This window comes from Notechis scutatus, chromosome 5 (assembly GCF_049901735.1).
Source record: "Notechis scutatus isolate UNSWTSFEM ecotype Mainland chromosome 5, rNotScu1.2, whole genome shotgun sequence".
In the NCBI taxonomy this organism is placed as follows: Eukaryota; Metazoa; Chordata; class Lepidosauria; order Squamata; family Elapidae; genus Notechis; species Notechis scutatus.
Window position 1 is genome coordinate 69416052 of NC_142013.1, and position 21047 is coordinate 69437098.

At 38.5% G+C, this 21047-nt stretch overlaps 1 protein-coding gene across 1 annotated transcript; it reads left to right on the forward strand.

Annotated features, from left to right (window-relative positions):
* The first annotated feature begins 6932 nt into the window (after window positions 1-6932).
* Window positions 6933-20763, forward strand: EIF1AX (eukaryotic translation initiation factor 1A X-linked). Its single transcript, XM_026674920.2, has 7 exons — window positions 6933-7112; window positions 10365-10448; window positions 14100-14203; window positions 16253-16303; window positions 18189-18270; window positions 18388-18479; window positions 20458-20763. The coding sequence occupies exons 1-7, from the start codon at window positions 7097-7099 to the stop codon at window positions 20461-20463; spliced, it is 435 nt and encodes a 144-aa protein (XP_026530705.1). The 5' UTR covers window positions 6933-7096; the 3' UTR covers window positions 20464-20763.
* The last annotated feature ends 284 nt before the right edge of the window (window positions 20764-21047 follow it).

Here is a 21047-nt window from a genome sequence, read left to right on the forward strand (position 1 = left end):
CAGTGTATCTCTTCTAAAATATTTTAGATGTTGATAACCCTTATTTATACACGTTCCACTTCTGTTTGAACTACATTTAATCAATTACTGTTTGTCCATTGGTACTCCTTTAGTATAGGAAATGGATACAATATCCTGACATTGGAGATGGGAGATCTTTTTGGAAAAATGTTCTTCATTTTCTGTTTCCATTGTGTATGACTTACAACATACTGATCCTCTATTTTAACAGTTCTATGAAATTCTTGTTATGTTCCACCCAGATATTTATCTTTCTTGGCTTTGTTATCTCTTCTTGGAAATACCCACCATCTGCAATGACATCGTTCCAATTTGATTTCTTCTGGGCAGGTCTTTGACAGTCCCTTTCCACATTCCTTCAAACATCAGCTTCTTTTACATCATTCCATAGTCGCTCTGGTTTTCTATTAAGGTACAGGCCTTCAGAACAATTCCTGATGTTGCACCTTGAAAACAATGAGTGTATACTCAAAATCATATCAGGGAAACTGGTTAACTTTGTTCTTTCACTTTGGCTTGATTTGAAATTTACATACAGTTTGTGATCTGTTCCACAGTCAGATCTTGGCTGCATTTTTGCATTCTATAACCAATCTCTTCCACTTCCTTATACCAATAATATACTCAATTTGTTTTCTATGTGCTCATATATATGTATATAGTCCTTATTGTGTTTGAAGAATGTATCAGCAGGAAGAAATTATTGGGTTGGCAGGCATGGGAAAGTCGCCTGCTTCATTTCTGTTCCCTAGGCCAGTGGCCCCCAACCTTTTTTGTGCCGTGGCCCGGTACCGGCATCACAAAATCATCCGCGGCCAGGTACCGGCATCACAAAATCATCCGTGGCCCGGTACCGGCATCAGCATGCATGGCAAGGCGAGCCGAGCGAATGGCCAGCCAGCCGTCCCCCGCTTCTCCCCGCCACCTTCAACTCCTCCTTTGTACCTGTGTCGATGGGCTTCGCGACGGCTTTGGGACAGTCGCTCGGCTCACCTTGCCAAGCGTGCTGAAAGAATCCTTGCGCCTTAGTTTTGTTCGAAGCCGCCCCCCCCCTCGATGAAACTAAGGCGCGAGGATTCTTTCAGCACCCAAACGCCGCTTTCTACCTGGAAAAGCTCGCCGGAAGCACTTTTTCATCAAAACAAGATGGCGGCACCCAGCAAACCGGCGGCCCGGTAGAAATTGTTCCACGGACCGGTCCCGGTCCGGGGACCGGTGGTTGGGGACCCCTGCCCTAGGCCATGTAGTCCAACTACATTTTCTTCCTTGATGTTTCCAACTTTGGCATTCCAGTCAGCAACCACAAACAACACATCTTGTTTGAACATTATGTCGATTTTCGATTGAACTTGGCTATAGAACGCATCAGCTTCCTCTTCTGCATCAATGGAACTTGAATAATCATTATATATTGTCTGCAGAATCTAATTGATATTCAGTCATCAAGTACTGTCTTTGTTACATCTTTCCTGACTATGAAAGCAAACACTTTCCACTTAGTATTTTATGTCCAGAATAATAAACATTTTCTTACTGAAAGTGCCCAATGTCCAGTCCATTTCAATTTCCTGATGCCCAAGATGTTGATGCATAGTTTATTCTTTCCCATAGTCATGTTTTTAAATTCCATGTTGCCTCCCTAATTTTTTCTTTACAGACTTTGAATTTTTTTCTTGCATGGCAATATCAGCACTAATTTTTCAGAAAACTTTAATCTAATTGCATCATAAATATCTTTGGTACTCCAAAAGGTCTTCAGCTTTTCTTCATTAGCATGTTGTGTGCCATCCAACTTGATGGGATCATCTGGCATATCAACAATCCCTTTATCCAGGTGTTTTTCTTGGTAAAATATAGTGGTTTACTACCCTCTTCTGCCACACAGTTTGAAACGTTACTGAAGTAATCATTTCCAGGAGGTAGAAGAAAAGATGTCTATAATTGACCTCACCCCTTTCCTAAGAGGTCTGTAGGGGGCGTGCATAAGCGCACCAACGTGCCTACCGTCCTTGTCCTATTTTTCTTTTATATTTTTAATTTTTCTTATATGTATCCATGTATTCATAACTATGTTTTTACTTATACCTATTATCTTGTAAGCAATTGACAAATAAAAAAATTAAATAAATTAAAAATGAGAACTTTTAGCCAAACAAGGGCAGGGGCAGGCCATAAAGAGAGAAACGCTGATACATTTTATTTAGGTACCTTATATAGATATAGATCAATTAAATCACTGTTTTTATGATAATAAGTTTTGCAGCATATAAATTATTGATTAGTAATGAGTAGCTTTTAATCTTGATGCTGATGTATAGGTATCTTGATACTTCTGACCTAAACAAAAGTAAAGTCCACTTTTAAAGGGATATAGTTATTTTACCATTTTAATGACAATGCGGCTGGTAACTATTTAAGAAATTTTAATATATAGATATATATTTTTATACGGTTCTGTACAATAATTCTTTATATTGATTTCATAAGCATGCAAATATAAGATATAGTAACATATTTAACTGTACTATATCTTTCAGACAGAACATTAAAGTTGCATCAGATGCTTTCATTAGCATTGCAACTAAAATGCTGGTAACTAGGCAAAAAGTATGGGATACTTTTGATTATTTTATTGAGAGCTCTATGTTTTTAGAATATATATGTGTAATCCTATTTCCAAACAATACCACGTATGAGCCTGGAAGGATATTATTGCTTGTATTCTTGTCAAGAAAGGTTTTGTAGTCTTCAAAAGAAAATCAAGTGATAATGCAAATAAATTTTGAAAATAATGCATTTATGAAGCATTTTATTTCTTCTAGGTGTCCCTTGCAAAGCAGTTGTATAGACAGTTACAAGAATTTAATAAACATGTTTGTTACTATAGGGATCTATAAGTTTGAGTTTTATGTAGTTACCAAGCAATATTGAGGGCTTTCTATGACAAGTCATGAAACATACATAAAAGTTAAGCAGAGGAAGAAAAAAATTGAATGCTTAAGAAGACATGCCTAAAATTGGGCTGGTGTTTCTTTAACATCTGAGAAAGGTAAAAGCAATGGTGCTCTTTGTTACAAGAGAAAAGGTCAAAAGAAGGCCCTTTGCAGAAAGCCAGGGAGAACTGTCTTTAGTGAGCAGAATTAGGGAAAGAAAGTTACATATAGAATACTATTTTCTCAGTTAATGTGTCTCCTCTTACAAAACAAAAAATGTGGCTAAATTTTGGAAAGTTAGTTTTTATTCAGACAGACACAGCACTATAGATATATTGCTATGTGCTTCATGGATTCAGCTGTTAGAATTGCTTTGTATTTACACAACTTAATTTTTACTTTACAAATAATAGTTCTAGAAAACAAATATTAGAATTAGAATTCTTTTATTGGCCAAGTGTGATTGGACACACAAGGAATTTGTCTTGGTGCAATGCTCTCAGTGTACATAAAAGACAAGATACATTCCTCAAGAGTCAAGGATACAAGCAACAAAAGTTACAGTCATACAGTTGCAAGTGGGAGGGGATGGGTGATAAGGAGTGATGAGAAAATTAATAGTAATAGTAGTGCAGACTTTGTAAATAGTTGGACAGTGTTGAGGGAATTATTTGTTTAGCAGAGTGATGGCATTTGGGCAAAAAACTGTCCTTGTGTCTAGTTGTTCTGGTGTGCAGTGCTCTATAGCGTCATTTTGAGGGAAGGAGTTGAAACAGTTTATGTCTGGGATGTGAGGGGTCTGTAAATATTTTCACAGCCCTCTTTTTGACTCGTTCAGTATACAGGTCCTCGATTGAAGGCAGGTTGGTAGTTTTTTTTTTCTGCAGTCCTAATTATCCTCTGAAGTCTGTGTCTGTCCTGTTGGGTTGCAGAACCAAACCACATAGTTATAGAGGTGCAGATGATAAACTCAGTAATTCCTCTGTAGAACTGTATCAGCAGCTCCTTGGGCAGTTTGAGCTTTCTGAGTTGGCGCAGAAAGAACATTCTTTGTTGTGCTTTTTTAATGACATTTTTGATGTTAGGTGTCCATTTTAGGTCATGTGATATAGTAGAACCTAGAAATTTGAAGATTTCTACTGTTGATACTGTGCTGTCTAGTATTGTAAGAGGTGGTAGTATGTGAGGGTTTCTTCTAAAGTCTACCACCTTGTGATGACCTAGAGTATATCAGAAATATAACAAAACCCAAAATGTAATTAAAAGTCCTTTAATGCCTTCAACTTGGCTTCACTATTTAATTGTTCACAGTGGAGGAGTAAACTACTATATTTCAAAATAACATTTCAAAGGAAAAGAACACAGTTCAAATTCAAAGAGCTGATAACGAAGCAAAAAACAAAAACAAACAGCAGTGTATAAAGTTCCTCGACAGACCAGGATAGATAATTGCCAACTTCAGGAAGATAACCAGGTACAGTCCGTTGGAAGAACGCCAACCAAGATAAACCTTCTTTAGGAATAAAACACTAATTTGTCTCCAGCATGTTAGCATGCAGGTCCAACCTTTTATGCAGATCTCACACCTGCAACCCATGAAGAGGATCATGGCACTCTCCTCCCAAGTAGACCATGTTTTACCCTGATCCTCTCCTCCCTGCATGCCCTAGGATGGATAGGGGATGGGCCTGGGTCATCCTGTGACTGCTCAGCCAGCCTCTGCCCTTCCCCAGCCTCCGCCACCACCTCTGGAGCCACACTTCCACTCCTTGTTGGCTGTTCCTCTTCCTCAGAGTCAGTCTCCACCAGGGGCATGACACACCATTTTTAAGGTTTTGAGTGTGTTCAGTTCCAGATTGTTCCGGTTACACCACGAGGCAAGTTGTACAACCTCCTGTCTATATGCAGATTCATCATCTCAAATGAGACCAATCACTGTTGTGTCATCTGCAAATGTATTTTAACACAGTGATCCCCAACCTTTTTTACGCCGCGGCCCGGTACCAGCATCAGCTGGGCGCCGCGGCCCGGTACCCGGCATCAGCTGGCGCCGCCATCTTTTTGATGAAAAGCGTGCTTCCGGTGAGCTTTCTACCCGGAAAAGCTCACCGGAAGCACTTTTTCATCAAAAAAAGATGGCGCCCAGCAAGCCAGCGGCCCGGTAGGAGTTGTTCCGCGGCCCGGTACCGGTCCACGGACCGGTGGTTGGGGACCCCTGTTTTAACAGATGGATCATTTGAAATGCAGTCATTGGTATATAGAAAAAGGTGGAGAAAGCACACAGCCTTGGGGGGGCCCTGTGTTAATTGTACAGGTATCAGATGTGATTCTGCCTAGCTTCACCTGCTACTTCCTGTCTGTTAGGAAGCTTATGATCAGCTTGCAAGTGTGTTCAGGTACCGCTAGCTGGTTTAATGTAGTTAGAAGGATGTCTGGAATGACAGTATTGAATACTGAACTGAAGTCTACAAAAAGGACCCTTGCATAGGTATTTGGAGATTCAAGGTGTTGTAGGATGTAGTGCAGAGCCATATTAACAGCATCATCTGTTGATCTATTTGCTTGGTATGCAAACTGCATGGGATCTAACAGCAGATCCATGATGGTTTTCAGGTGGGACAACACTAGCCTTTCAAAGATTTTCATAACTACCAATGCTAGAGCAACTATCCTGTTAGCATAACATTCAACTTAAGCTCATACTTTAGGATGTTTTCTTCTTATAGAATGGCAATGATAATACTTATCTACAACGATAGGTCTTCCCATTCAGTTATATCTGCTGCCATAGTATAAAACTCTTATTTCAAGCAGGTATGAGGAACACATTTCAACTCCAGGGGTTGAAATATTTTGGAAGTTTGCATATCTGATGTATGAATACCTGACTGGGACCAGCCAATTTTAAGCATGCACTTTCTCTTTCTTCAGTTGCTTATGCCATTCATGCTGTCTCTCTCAAGGTCGTCCCCAATCCATAGATCTACTACATTGGGGGAAGACTCGCACAGCCTTTAGTTCCTGGTCTAGATTAATTATCTGGTTTATACTGTTCTGTAGTTGAGCACTTAAAGGTCAGCCTTGTTCTCTTTCACCCAACATCCAACAGGTACAGATAACATACCACAGAATTTAAAAAAAAAAACCAGCTACATGATCTTTTGGAACAAATTGGGTCTAGGAAATTATAATTACTGATAGAATGGAAAGGAAATAACTTCTATATACATAGAATATACACAACCTGATGCCTAAAATGTTTGTGAGGAAAATTTTAAACACGGAGAGCATTAAATATATTCAATTATTCAATTTAGAAATTTGAGAAAGGATATACACCCACTTTATACACAAATTCATTCCAGCCTACCCAAAGTCGCCTTAATTTCGGTAGCTTACAATATACTATGGAATACAAACATCTTCAAAGTCCTGCATTTCTCTAACAGATCTTACTTTTTTAGAGAAAGCGGGGAGGGAGCTAATCAGGCTAACAATCCAGGCTGCGAAGCAGCAATAGTAAAGAGATACAGAAAGTCGACACTTGTTTGAATTTTTGCAATCCAGGAACGGGCTGATGGCAAAAGGATGAGTTAGTAAAATTGCAGTAATGAATCAGGCACCACTGTTTGGAAGGAGGCTCACGGCTATTTCTGATGCTATTATGATACCAAGTAAATAGGCAGTAATACTTTCCCCATTGAATTAAGTGGAATGGATTTCCAAATCGTGTTTCCTTTCACGGAAGTGGAGTGGGCGTGGCTTGCGCGTGACGTATCCGCCCCGCGGGACGCCCCTTTGACACCCCACTTTAGTGAAAACGTCACACGTCACACCCCGATCTATCAGCTCATAGGACCGCCTTCTTCAGCAGTAATTCCTCCCACCGGAAGAGGGCGCTAGAAAGGCCTGCGAGCTGCCGGAAGAAATCGAGGGAACGCGAAGCGCATTCTGGGACCGAGATTGTCTTCCGCCTTTCCTTTCAGAGGGCTTTGGCGGAGGCAGCGTCGACTTTTTTCTACTGTTGCGCGACGTCCCGCTGTCAGTTTCTCCTTTTGCTCTGAGCCAGCAGTGTAAAAAAGGGCTCCTACCTTTTCGTTCGGGCTTGTCAAGGCTGTGTCCGCTGACTGGTAGCTGCCACCATGCCGAAAAACAAAGGTGAGGCCTTCTGACCCCGCTCCCATTTGGTTTCCACGCGACTCCTCTCTCCCTCTCTCCCCCCGTCTGTAGATGAATCCGCCCGAAGGGGAAGGCACCAGTCGCCGCTTCGGCCTAGCTGTTTCGGTGCTTTCTTGGACCCAAAGGCTTTTGTGCTAGGACTTCGGTTCTCCGCGTGTTTCGCCCCGCGCCTTCTCCCTTGTTTCTGGCTGAAGCCTTTTCTTAAGATAGTTGACCGATAAACTAATAAAAACTGCTTCAACTAATAGACCTCCTTTCAGTTACGCGCTGCTACATAATTCTCAGACAAAGGTCTCTGTTTAATAAAGTGGAGCTAACTGCTAAGCTAACTGTTACAGGCCGATTCTTTCTCGTTTTGATGCTACACATTTAACACAAATAAGAGGCTGTCGGTTTAATTTTATGAATCATAGGTTGGCCTTGATTTTTAGGCACTATTTTTGTTTTGTTTTCATGCTTGATAATCGATATCTGGGTTTCTTTTTTGACCTTGTGTATCTCATTTTTGTCAATACCTTTCGGAACTGCTTAAATTAGAGAATGTTCCTACTGTTTATTATTAGGATACACTTCCTTGGGATATTTTAAAACATCGCACATTGATGAAACACTGAATAACTGATTTCTTATATAATTTTAATATATTGAAAATGGCATTTCATTACTGTGAACACTAAAGTGTGGTTTATTTTTTAACACATTCAGAATTGAAGCTGTTCTTAATTACATATGTGTACACCTGTATACCATGTGTGTGCATACACAAGCATGCGTACAAAATATTTAGAAAGCACCCTGGTTTACTTTTTTTCATTTCCACAGCAAAGTAGAAAAATATACCAAGATTTACAAATATTTGTGAACCAAAAATTATTTATATCCTGCTTTTAGAACATATCCACCTTCTATTTTCCCTCCAATAACCATGTGAGGAGAATTGGACTGAAAGAGATTGAGTGGTCCAAGGTCACCCAGCTGGCCTTCATGACTAAGGCAGGACTAGATAAATTCAAGGTTGTATACAGCTTGCCTAGTAATTGATTAAGATACTTTTTACTGATCTAAAATGTCTGAGAAGTTGTACTTCCATAATCTCCAGATATTCTCATCCTATAGGCTAAGTATTCCTGTTTTCAGTAACACTAGGCTAGGCAAATCTGACCTAGGGTTTATTTTAGAGTGTGATTCCACATTTGCATGTAAGTATCTAAACTTTTGTTTCTGTACTAGTTGCTATTAATTGCAAATTTAAGCATCTTTGGTATTTTCATTGCTATTACAGTTATATAGGATGGATATAGAAAGTATATGCCCCTGTTAAAATGCCAGGTTTCTGAGATGTTAAAAAAAATCAGATCAGGGTAATCACTTCAGAATTCTTTCTACCTTTAGAATATACTGTATAATTCAATTGAAAAACAAGCAGAAATGTTTTAGGGGAAGAAAATAACTTACAGTGATATGGTGGCATAAAGATGGCGGCATCATGTAACATATGGGGACTTTTTTCCCCTTCACTAAACCGGGAGTGGCCAAGGCCAATACATGACGCATCCAGCCCACGGGGTGGGAGTTTTGACAGCCCTGTTTTAGGACAACAATCTTCTGGGTCTATCAGCAGAAGTCTTATCAGCATGGCACATCCTCCTTGGAAATCTTTGTCCACTTTTCCTTACAAAAGCACTCCAAATCTGAGATTTTAAGGGTATCCTGTGAACAGCCCTCTTCAGGTCATCCCACAGATTTTCAATTGGATTCAGGACTGGGCTCTGGCTGGATTATTTCAAAACTTGATCTTCTGGTGAAGCAATGAAGCAATTCTTCTGTTAATTTGGAAGTAAGCTTTGGGTCGTTGTGTTGAAAAGTGAAATTTCTCTCCATCTTCAACATTTTAGCAGAAGGTTTTGTGCCAAAATAGACTGATATTTAGAACTGTTCATAATTCCTTCCACCTTAATTAAAGCTCCAATTCCAGCTGAAGAAAAGCAACTCCAAAGCATAATGCTACCATAACTATGCTTCACTCTGGGTATGACGTGTGCAATGTTGTTTTTGTGTCAAACATACTTTTTGGAATCATGGTGAAAAATTTCAACCTAGTCTCATCAAACCATATATATTTTCCCACGTGTTTTTGTCACACTTTATGTAGGTTTTTGTAAAATGTAGCCAGACGTGGGTGTTTTCTTTGGTAAGAAAAAACTTCCATCTTGCCAACCTACTCCACAGTCCAGACATATGAAGAATACAGGAGATTGTAGTCACATGTAGTACACAGCCAATACAGTCAGAAATTCCTGCAGCTCCTTTAATGTTGCTATAGGTCTCTTAGCAGCCTCTTGGATCAGTTTTCTTGGTGTTTTTTTAATCAATTTTGGAGGAACATCCAGTTCTCAGTAATGTCACTCTTGTTCCATATTTTCTCCATTTGTTGATGACTGTTTTCATGTGTTCCCGTGATACGTCCAATGCCTTGGGAATGTTTTGTACCTTTCTCCTGACTGATACATTCTGACAATGAGATTGTCTTGATGCTTTGTAGACCATGATTTTTGCTGTAAGAGTAAATGTCAGAAAAATCCTTTTAGCACACAGCTGAACTTTATATGAGTGGTGATTAGTCACTTTGAGGGCAGCTGTGTACTGACTATTGTTTACTGTAAGTTCGAATGTGATTGGTTGATTCTGAACACAGCCACATTCCTTCTTAAAAGAGGCTGTGAACAGTTCTGCAGCCACATTATTCTAGTTTTTCATTTTTTTTCCCCACAAATTGTTTTTCAGTTGAATTGTACAGCTTACATGTTGTTGTAAAGGTGGAAAGAGTCCTGAAATGATTCATCTTAGTCTGATTTTTTTTTTACATCTCAAAAACCTGACCTTTTAGCAGGGTTGTGTAGACTTTCTATATCCACTATATTTGGTATGGAAATCTAATGTATCATAATAATTTCACACTTTATGGAAAGGGTCTAACATAGCGCTGATTTATCAACAATAGTATTGTTGGAAGGTTTCAGATTATACCTTAAACCAGTAATCCTCAACCTTTCCAGTCTCATGGATCAGTGGTGGTGGGCGGAAGAGGGTATGGTTTCATGTATGCAATCCCAGGCATGCGCAAATAGAGCTTCACACGCTCGCCTGCCACTTGCACAGCCCGGTTCCCAATGGACTGGGGGTTGGGAACCCTATATTAAATTATTACTTTTTCATTTTTTTGCAATTTAGGAAAGGGAGGTAAAAACAGAAGACGAGGTAAGAATGAGAATGAATCTGAAAAAAGAGAATTGGTCTTTAAAGAGGATGGACAAGGTAAGATGTATTGGCTTTTTCATTTCCTAACATTAAGCAGTTCTGTAGGAGGAAAACTTATTTGTGGTGTTCTTGCAGAAGATTGTATTGATAGATGAAAAAAAGAACATCTTTTGTTGAAAAATGTGTAAAAGTTGCAGAGAGTAGATCAGAGTGTATAAAATGAGAAATATAGTAGAAAGAACATTTTTAGGAAAGTACTATACTGCATTTGGTACGTATCTGAATGTCTGTAGTTTTTAAAAAAACTAGTTAGTGTCTTTGTACACAGTCATTCAGTTATGTATACTGAGAATATTTACACTAGTTCCTTGTGTGTCCAATCACATTTGGCCAATAAAGTATCCTATTCTAATAAAGTATTCTATTATTTGGTGTTGACATATTCTTTTAAAACCCTAAGCTGAAATAAGATAAATTTCAGTTTAGCTTAAAATCTTATTTTGTTTTTTAAGTAGCATTACATATAAAAAAAATGAATACAACTCCTGTATTACATTGGATGCCATAATATTAATTTAAATTTTGTATTAGACTTGCAGGAAGCCACAGAATGAAAAAAAACAAAACCAATAGCTATGAATACATGAATACAATATCACATGATACAGAGGTCATGTGGCTATTAACATGTTTTTTTTCCGAAATAGCATTATATTGATACAAAAAATGTAGAACACATTTTAATCCTAGCATAAGATGTCTTAGTTTAGCATAATAAATTTTATTTTTAATTGAAGGGATGAGAATTTGCAGTCTTCTTGTCATTGGGCTGATGTGCCTCTGTGTGTGTGAGAGAGTGAGAGAGAGAGAGAATATATTCCTATGTGAATTGGAGAGGGTTTGTTTTTTGTTTTTACAATGGCGATAGCAAATAGCGCTTTTACAATATTTGCTGTTGAACTGCTGCCAAGGCTTTTGATACATTGAAGCATTCCGGCTCATCAGGGCTCATCTGGCCATGGGGGCGGGAATGAGCAACCTGAGCAACCTGTCAATTACAAAACCAAAAGGAATGCTCCCCAGTTTCAGGACAGAAAGAACATGTCCTTGCTGTTCTGTTTATGTACTCCTGTTCCTGACTCTACTACAGAAAATTCTCACCTGGAATTGGAGATAAGAATTCCAGCATTTAGAATTACAATAAGACCACATGAAAACAAAATGATAACAAGACAAAAGAGTGGCAGCTTGCTTGGGAAGGAAAATGATGGAAGCTGAAGCTTTACAAAATATTGATTTTAGTGAATCAGGACTGGAAAATTAAGGATCCCCAGTGTTAATCTTCTGCTGGAATACTTCTCTGATAACCTTCTTGAAGTTGTATGTCACAGGGACTGCATGAATTCCTGATCTTTAGATTGTACATGTAACTGTTGAGACATAAATAAGATCAGATTGAGGTATTGGAAGAATTAACTATTAATTCTTTATGAAATAATTAGTTAATTCTTCCAATACTTCAATCTGATCTTATAGAATTAATCTGATCTTTATAGAATTAATTCTCTGTTAGGATTTAAATTAAAAACATTACTCCCCAAGCCCTCATGCAAAATATGTTGATGCAGGGCTTAGTGATGGAGTTTTCACATTTCTTTTTGGAAGGACAAATGAGTACCCAATCAATTCCTAAGTAGAGCAATGCCAAAATCTTTAGCAGGAAAGAGAGGGAGCTAAACGGGGCATTATTGTCTTTAACAGAGGAAGAAAAGGCACCACACAGAAGAGAAAGTCTTTGTCTGTTGTGGTCACCCAGAATAGTTTGTATGTCACTATTTAGAAGCAAGAAAACGGACAAGTGAGGAAATGGAAGGCCTCACACCAGCGGAGCATTTGACCTGAGGAATAACCAAAACTTCTCCAAGTGTTTTTTAGTACACTTTTCTTTCCATTTTTTCATCCAGTGACTCCGTAGTCAGGTCTGCCTTATGATTACTGTTTCAGTTTTGATGGATTCAAATAATTTCACAAGCCTGGAGTTTACTTTCACTTACCCAGAATGCCATGTTCGTCATATGAAATTTCAAATGCCAATGAGCTATATTACAGTGAAGTATGAAGGAATCGTAAGCTACTTTCCAAATATTCTGAACTTTGACATATCCTCAGTAGAAAGGAAGCTAATTACCTTCCCATAGACTATACAACTGTGTTATAAACATGTCATATTCTCACACTTTTTTTTATTCTCTCTCTACTTGAACAAGAAACCTAGGCGCAGGAAGGCAGATATTTAGACTTTATCTTCCCAGTGACAGTGACATCAGTAGAAAAGTCTAGGAAATTATATTATATAATAATTACAGAGTGACAACCTGATTAATGCTTTAGAATAAATGACAAAGCATATTTATTTCAACTTATTAAAATGTCTTCTTTGTCACATCCACTAAACAGGATTTATTGAGGCATTCAGCTTAGATCAGGGGTGTCATACTTGTATTTAACCCTGGAGGCCCAGGGGGGCCGTGGCCAGTTCAATGTCACTCATGTCAGGGGCACCTGTGGTGGCCAAGTGCTAAGGCAGAGCCTCCCTCAGACTCGCCCTCCTTCTCATTATAATCTTCCTTCCTTCCTCTCTTCCTTTTTTCCCCTTTCCTCTTCATTCTCCTTCCTTCCCATCTTTCCTTCTTTTTCTTTTTCTTTGTCTTTCCCTTTCTCATTTCCTGTCTCTTCTTGGATGCTCAAATGCAAAAGAGGAAACATTTCTCCTTCTGTTTATTTTGCTTTTAGTTTGTTTTGCTAGCCCTCTGCCACTGAAAAGGAAGATTGAGGGGGCCGTGTGCAACTCCCCCCTGGCCCATTTTCAGCCATTACAGCCTCCTGCAGCCCTCTGCCAGCAAAAATGGAGCTTTAGGAGTCCCAAATTGCCCATACATCTGCATTTGTACCAGTTGAAGCTTCCAGATACTTTTCAAAGTGCTTTTATATGTATGTGTAGCATTGGCACATACACCAAGCAGGGCTTGCATCACAACACCATGTCTGCCATCTTGATTTTTTTGACATACAAGTACCCCATGAATATCACTGCATAAATAGGTAAACTCATATACCATTATCCCAAGCAATTTAAAAAGTCAAATACAACAGCTTGAATTGAGATTGAAAGAAGGTGGGAATAGAATACTCATATAACAATATGTTTTAAGAATAACCAACAATTGGCTGTACCAGCTTAGGTTTACAGATTTTTTAAATTATACTTTTATTTAAAAGGTAATATAAGCCTACAACATGTTTACCTTATCTGGATTTAGTTTATTTATTGTTACCCATCTGGATCCTCATATTTGACAGAATATGGCTCAGTATTTTACTACTTTTCTTAAATCTGGGAGGGAAATAATGAGTTGAACAGCAACTGTCTTGGTTGAAATCAGCCCTGCATCCTATGATGCATTTTGTTTTAAGATCCTCATACCCCAAATCTGAAATATCTACATACAAACTTTGCTTTTTCAATGTGTGAACCTTGAATCAGTTGATGGATAAAGAAATTCAAATAACTATAGCTACTTTATATTATGAGATTTTTAAAATCAACTGTCATGTATTAAAATCTTGTGTCTGTTTCTCTCTGGTATAATAGCTAGAACTGTGTTACAATTTTATAAAATTATAAAATTCCTAAATCATGTGTTCCAGAATATGCCCAAGTTATCAAAATGTTGGGAAATGGCAGACTGGAGGCATTATGTTTCGATGGTGTAAAAAGGCTGTGTCATATCAGAGGAAAGTTAAGAAAAAAGGTATGTTAACACATTCTGATATATGGGCAACCTCAAATATGTTGGTATATTAAACTAATGTTACAGTATCTTATGTACGTATCCTGCTACTGGTTCCAAGATCTTGATCTGGTGGAGTGACCTGTGATAGCACAATACTTCCTTTACATATATCACTAGTGACTCAAAAAAAATATTATTCTGTGTTGACTGCTGCATTTGCTGATTTTTTTTTTCATTACATTTTTTATTTTCTTTTTAATACATCTTTAATCTTGCTGTATTTTTTATTTTTTTGCTCCAATTTCTGGTGCCCGTGGAAGTTCTACACTACAAGCATGTAATATGTCTTGTAATTGTTCTGTGTACGGAATCCTGATTTTGGATCTTCCATGCCTGAACTAAAATGTCTTTCTCAGATTTTAATTTTTTTAAATCCATGCACAGAACAAGATAGGGCTGTCTTCATTTGGGTGGAAGCAGAGGTGGGATTCTACCGGTTTGCACCTATTCGCTAGAACCGGTTGTTAACATTCTAAGCAGTTTGGAGAACCGGTTGTTAGAAGAAATTACTGGCCTAATCCTGTAAGGAAGGCAGGAAGGAAACATTCTGGTGTTGCTTACAGAAACTGCCTCTCCATTAACCCTTATTACATTCTTGGCAGGACTAGACTTCCTGTCTCGAACCTCTCTGGAGGTTTTTTTTCCTTCTTTGCTGGTACTTTGCTTGTGTGGAGTGACCATTCAAAATTACAATGGCACTGAAAAAAGTGACTTATGACCATTTTTCACACTTATAACTGTTGCAGAATCCCCACAGTTATGAGAGGCCAGGCGAAGAGATGCGTGTCTCGATGTGAGTGAAGTTGAGTTGGCCATGCCCAGCCAGTCACATGATCACCAAGCCATGTCCACCCAGTCACATGACCACCAAGCGACGCCCACCACCTTAGCCACGCCCACAGAACTGGTTGTTAAAATTTTTGAATCCCACTCCTGGGTGGAAGTGATTAAGTGGGAGGTAGAAGAAAGCCAAGGAACTGAATCTGCAGCTGAAGCAAAAAGCCTGAACAGATCAGTTGATGTGTTCTGCTTGAAACTAAAGGGGAGGTAAAGAGAAAGATGATGTGCATCATTCCTGCCTAAACTGCCTGCTTGGATTTGTTTTATCTAAAACCTGAAATAAAAGCACTTTTGGTTCTGCCAAATCATAGATGACTCTAAATGGTTTGATAGAACCCATGAAACAATTATTTTTCTTAGATTTGAAACAAAATGTTTTCCTGTTTTGCACATATATCTGTTCTCTATATTTTGTTTGCTACTTTTTATGTGCATTTCCAGCTGATTGTGGTTCTGATGGTAAATACTTCACATTTTAAGAATTTCATTTCCCTTACACATTTTGTTCCTTAATGTTTTTTTTTATATTGCATACCATTTTGAGCACTGAAAACACCTTCTTAAGACTAAAAAAATTATCCAGTGCTGTTCCAGTTCCTGGAAATCTGTCTTTCTTCTCTATGAAGAACTATTCTGTTACTTAACTTATCCCACTGCTAATGACTCATTGCAGATATTCTCCCCTCTAACTGTAAGCATGCAGTGTTTAGGATCTATTCTGTATTAGCATTGCAGATATCTTTATAACTCAAAGCCTCGATGATACAAGATTAATGGAATAGGTGCTGTTGTACATTATCCAAACTTTTAAAAGTTTAAAAATTTCTACAATCAGAATTTTGAAAGTTGAAAGTGGCATCTTGTTACTTTTTTTCCATATGGTGTTTCTGCTCCAGAATGCATAACTAAATGTGAAGACATGCAGGTATTGTGATTTAACCTCTACAGTAGGGTGCAATATTATGCACACATCGTATTGTATTCAGCAACTGATCAAATACTTGAATTATATAGCATTAACCAAGATTTATTGCTTATCTCAGCCAATTGCAGGTCTTTTAAAAGATTACATTTAATTAAGTGTTTCAAAACTTAAAGAACTCATAGAATTTTTTAAATGTTAGTCTGGAAAAAAGAATAAAATTTCTTTTTTCTTTTGATTTTTAGGTTTGGATAAATACATCAGATATCATATTGGTGGGTTTGAGAGACTACCAGGTAAGTTAGTTACTATTTGGTAGTTACTCTTATTACATAATGCAATGTGATGACAGTTTGGTTTAATTTTTGTAAACAGACATGGAACTTATAAACAATGATTTAGTCAATCACATTTACCTTTATTTTCTACTGTGTTTCCCCCCAAAATAAGACCTGGTCTTAGTTTCTTTTGTGCTTGAAAATAAGCACTTGGGCTTATTTTTGGGGATGTCCTTTTTTTTTTTTAATGTACAAGAGGCGACGAGCTGATGGGAGTGGGAGTGCTGTTACCACTGGCCCTACCCTCTCCGTCCCACCATCTGCTTGCCTGTAGCTGCAACAGGCAAAATTCTAGATGTGCCTCGGCCCCCACCTGCCCTGCCTGCTGGCCCTGCTAGGGGCCCTTTGCCAGCCATGTCGCCCACCCTCAGCTTAAGGCTGCACCCTTCCCCTTCCCTGCACAACTTCAATGGGCAGGAACTCCATTCCAGCCCTTCAGCAGGACAGGTGAAGGCCTAGGAGGTCCGCGCCAAGCAAGAGCAGCGCAAAGCCAGCAGCAGCAGGTACAGGGAGGGAGTTGGTCGGCAGATGCTGCAGAGGCCTCCAGCCTTGCTATACTGCGCAGGGAAGACAGAGGTTTGCTCTGGAGTATGGCAGTGTTGCACCATGAGGCCTCCGCCTTGGGGATCCCGTGCACTCCCCCAGTCCAGGATCGTCCCAGGAACCAAGAGGGTCAGGGCTCATTGCTTTGCATGGCTTCCATTGTATGGCATACCAGTAGCATAGACTTGCGTGCCTTTCCAGCACCGGGGTGCAGGCTGAGGCCAGGGTAAGGGTTTGGGGGTGCAGGCCAGGGCCAGGGTAGACAGGGTTTGGGGGTACAAAAGAGGAAGGGGCGATCTCCCCCTTCCTCTCTGTTCCGCTGCAGGCCTGCCATGCAGCTGCTGCCTGCCAAAGCCGCAGAGAGGCCAAGAGTGCAGCCAGGAGAGCCCCCATGAGGCCAGCAGCAGCATGCCCAGTAGCCAGCCAGAGGCCGCATGCTGTGCTGGCCACCCCCTTCACTAGGGCTTATTTTTTGTGGTAGGGCTTATATTAGGCCCACTCTTAAAATCAGGCTAGGGATAGGTCACATTTTTGGGATAGGTCACATTTTTTTTCCAGGAAACAGTATGAATGTAAAAAATGTAAAGATACTTTTCTTCCTTTGGATGTTTTTTATCATAAATCTTGAACAGTGCCTTAGGGTAAAAAAGAATTAACATTTATGAAATTTATGTTTAAGCATAATTTATTTAAACCTAAATTGCTCAAAATACACAACATACAGGTTACGAGATAGGAAGAAGACATCTTTCTTTCACCATTGGTAATTTTGCAGAGAGGTCGAGTCATGTTCTAAATAGATAGTGTTGAATAAGGATATGATTAGAAGACACTAACACAAGTGACAAACTGTAGGATTTACAAACTGTGTTTGATTGATTCATCTTTAAACTAAGCATAAGTATGTAAATATGTAGTTCTAACCTAGACTATATTAGTAGTAAGACCAGGAGTTACTTAGCATAGTATTGTAATCTCAGTATAAATAGTATGGGAGGCTGAGTGGGTGACTAATTTTTGCATTACCTAATAATGTAGGTATAACTTGGTACATACTAGTACAGTGTCTCTGTAATAGCTTTAATAATATAGGTTTGAAGAATATGTGATCTAGTGAGCTATTTACTATAATGTTCTATTCTCATAAATAAATGGTACAGGGAAAATCAAAATAAATTCATATTTAAGTGTCAGAGATTGTGTCTCTCATTAGAGACAGCTTGGTAAAAGAAGATGTTTAAAATGTCCTAATAAAGTTTTCACAGAAGAAATCATTTTTATCAACAATATTATTATTTAGGATAACAAGGCTGATGTCATTCTAAAATACAATGCAGATGAAGCCAGAAGCCTGAAGGCATATGGAGAACTTCCAGAGCACGGTAAGAAATTCTCATCATTGCCCAGGTCACTGTGAATAAAGGACACACACACATTTACCCTCTTACTCAAAAGCATTTTCAAAAATATATTCCTGGTTTGTTTTTATTTTTACATAGCCAAAATTAATGAAACTGATACATTTGGGCCTGGTGATGATGATGAAATCCAATTTGATGATATTGGAGATGATGATGAAGATATTGATGATGTAAGTAATCAGAAAGGTTTCATCTTAAAATTAACATGTCTGTTTCAAAGAGAATGTGAATTCATAATTTTCATCTTCAGCTTTGTTATATCTTACCTTGGTGAACAGGAATTATCTAGCAGGGATATAGTGAAAATTTCTGAGCTTTGGAAGGTAGTCTTTCCACTGAAAAAAGTCTCTGCCCTATGTAATCTGCTAACAGAATGAAGAAGTTCTTAAAGAATTAAGAAGTTCTTATTCTATTCCTGCTTCACAGTCCAATTACATATGCATCTTAAATTTAAAAACTGAGTTCTGTAGGTTTGTAGTAATATTCTACAATTTTTGTTCCTATCGTGTAGGGTGACAGTGTTTGAAAAATTGGGATTCAGTTTTACCTCCTAGAGCAGTGATCCCCAACCTTTTTGACGCCGCGGCCCGGTACCGGCATCAACTGGGCGCCGCCATCTTTTTTTGATGAAAAAGTGCTTCGGTGACTTCACGGAAGCACTGATGGGCGCTAGCACTCGTGAGCTTTTTCGGGTAGAAATGGCTTACTACCCGGAAAAGCTCACCGGAAGCTGGCGCCGCCATCTTTTTTGATGAAAGGTGCTTCCAGTGAGCTTTCTACCGGAAAAGCTCACCGGAAGCACATTTTTACCAAAAAGATGGCGCCCAGCAACCAGCGGCCCGGTAAGACTTGTTCGCGGACGTCGGTCCGCGGACCCGGCGGTTGGGGACCCCTGTCCTAGAGGACCATGGAAGGTTGAAGTTATTATGTCACCAGAAGGAATGTTGCTGAGATTTTTTTCAATCTACAATGGAACCTCGGGTCGTGAACGCTCCTGTTCTTGACCAAATTGAGTGGCGAACAAAAAATCTATGCGATTTTTGAATTGGGTCACGATTCAAAAATTGGGTGGTGAACAAAATCAGTGTGGAAAGATCCCCTTTTCATGCCGATTTCCCCTTTGGCGCCATTTTTTTTTTTACTGCACACATGCACAGTTGGTTGTGCTTTCGGATATGACCAAATCGGGTCGCGACTGGAGTCCAGAAATGGATTACAGTCGCGATCCGAGGGTCCACTGTATCTTCAGGTTTTGGCAGGGGATTAGAGTTGGTGACTTCTGAGTAGGAAACACTTTATCCCACCCATAACACTCCCCTCAAAGGTTCTGTAGTTGCACGACTGAAATTTGGCCATTTTGCTATCAGAATTTGCACTTCATGAAACCTATAAGCTGTTATCCTTGCTTATGATAGTAACAGATTGGGATTTGTTTTCATTTACTTAATATGAAATAGACCTGAAAGGCGGACAGTGGTAACTTCTGCTCAGAATTAAGGCTGATCTTTCTTCCTTGGAAGTTTAATTTGATTTCATGTGGCTTGCCAGAAACCACCTCTAAGCATTTCCCATGGTGAGGAGATGAGATTAGTTCCAGTCATTTAATGCATTAAAAGCAGTTTTATTCCTAATATGTAAATGGATTTCTGCAAGACTGAGCAAAATTGCTTACATGAAAGTACTATAATGATTTATTATACTTCAGTGCTACAAAACTTGAGACTTTGTTTATAAATCCTGAACTGTCCTAATTATACAGAGGTTAATGCTTTATTCAGACATTGAGGTGGAATTAATATGTGTACATTATAAAAAATAATTAAATTATTATGTTGTTACACGCAGTTGAGTTACATAGTTACCTCAGTAGTGATATAACTATTTCATTTGGTGTCTTTTGTTGAGGTTAGAGTTAGGGTTATTTCATTGTTATAACATTGTTATTTCAATGTTCATATAAGATGGACAACCATATATACATTTTCTAAATAAAATAATAAATGAGAATAATGTCAGTTTGAGTAGAGTAGTTCTGAATACAACAGGTTAATTTTATTGTGTCTGTTACTAGATAGTACTGCCTATCTGTTCTGATCTGAGCAATTGTACTTTAATTGCAATATTTTAACTTTTTTTTCATATTTGCAGATCTAAATGGAACTGAGAGGAATACATCCCAATTTTCCACCTCAATTGTTTTCAAATCCTTACGCCTAAGAAGACTGAAACTGCACAACATTTGTAGTTACAGTACACCAATATGTACCCAATGTTTAAGTATTTATATTTCTTTAAAAACAGAAGTTGGACTCAAAATAATGCGGCAATTATATCTTTACAATAGACTCTCATCTGTATGTAAATACATATACTATAAACTCTCACACTGGTTTATCTGTTTTCATCAATAAATATCATTGATGTATTTTTGAAATAAAAAATATCGCCCTATAATTATCAAGAATTTTGATTAAATCCTAATTCAGGTTAGTATTCAGTTGGCAGGTGTACTGTGGTTTCCTGGTATCCCTTGACAACAAAGAAGAATTCATTAACAAATATTAATACCTGAATCTGCTTTATAAGCTTTAGTTGCATGTTATTTTTATACAGGATTTAATCGTTGTTTCTTTTTTGCAGATATTATTTCCAGAATGGAGAAAAAATAAATTCCTAAAAATTGTGCACAGTAGTGGCCAAAATTATGGAAACCTTTTGGGAAAAGTGTATTTTTGAGG

Bases quoted from the DNA above. Each gene is read 5' to 3' on its own strand.
- EIF1AX (XM_026674920.2), top strand. The intron at 10,449-14,099 runs GTAAGATGTATT...CATGTGTTCCAG, and splicing joins CTTTAAAGAGGATGGACAAG to AATATGCCCAAGTTATCAAA. The intron at 14,204-16,252 runs GTATGTTAACAC...TTTGATTTTTAG, and splicing joins GAGGAAAGTTAAGAAAAAAG to GTTTGGATAAATACATCAGA.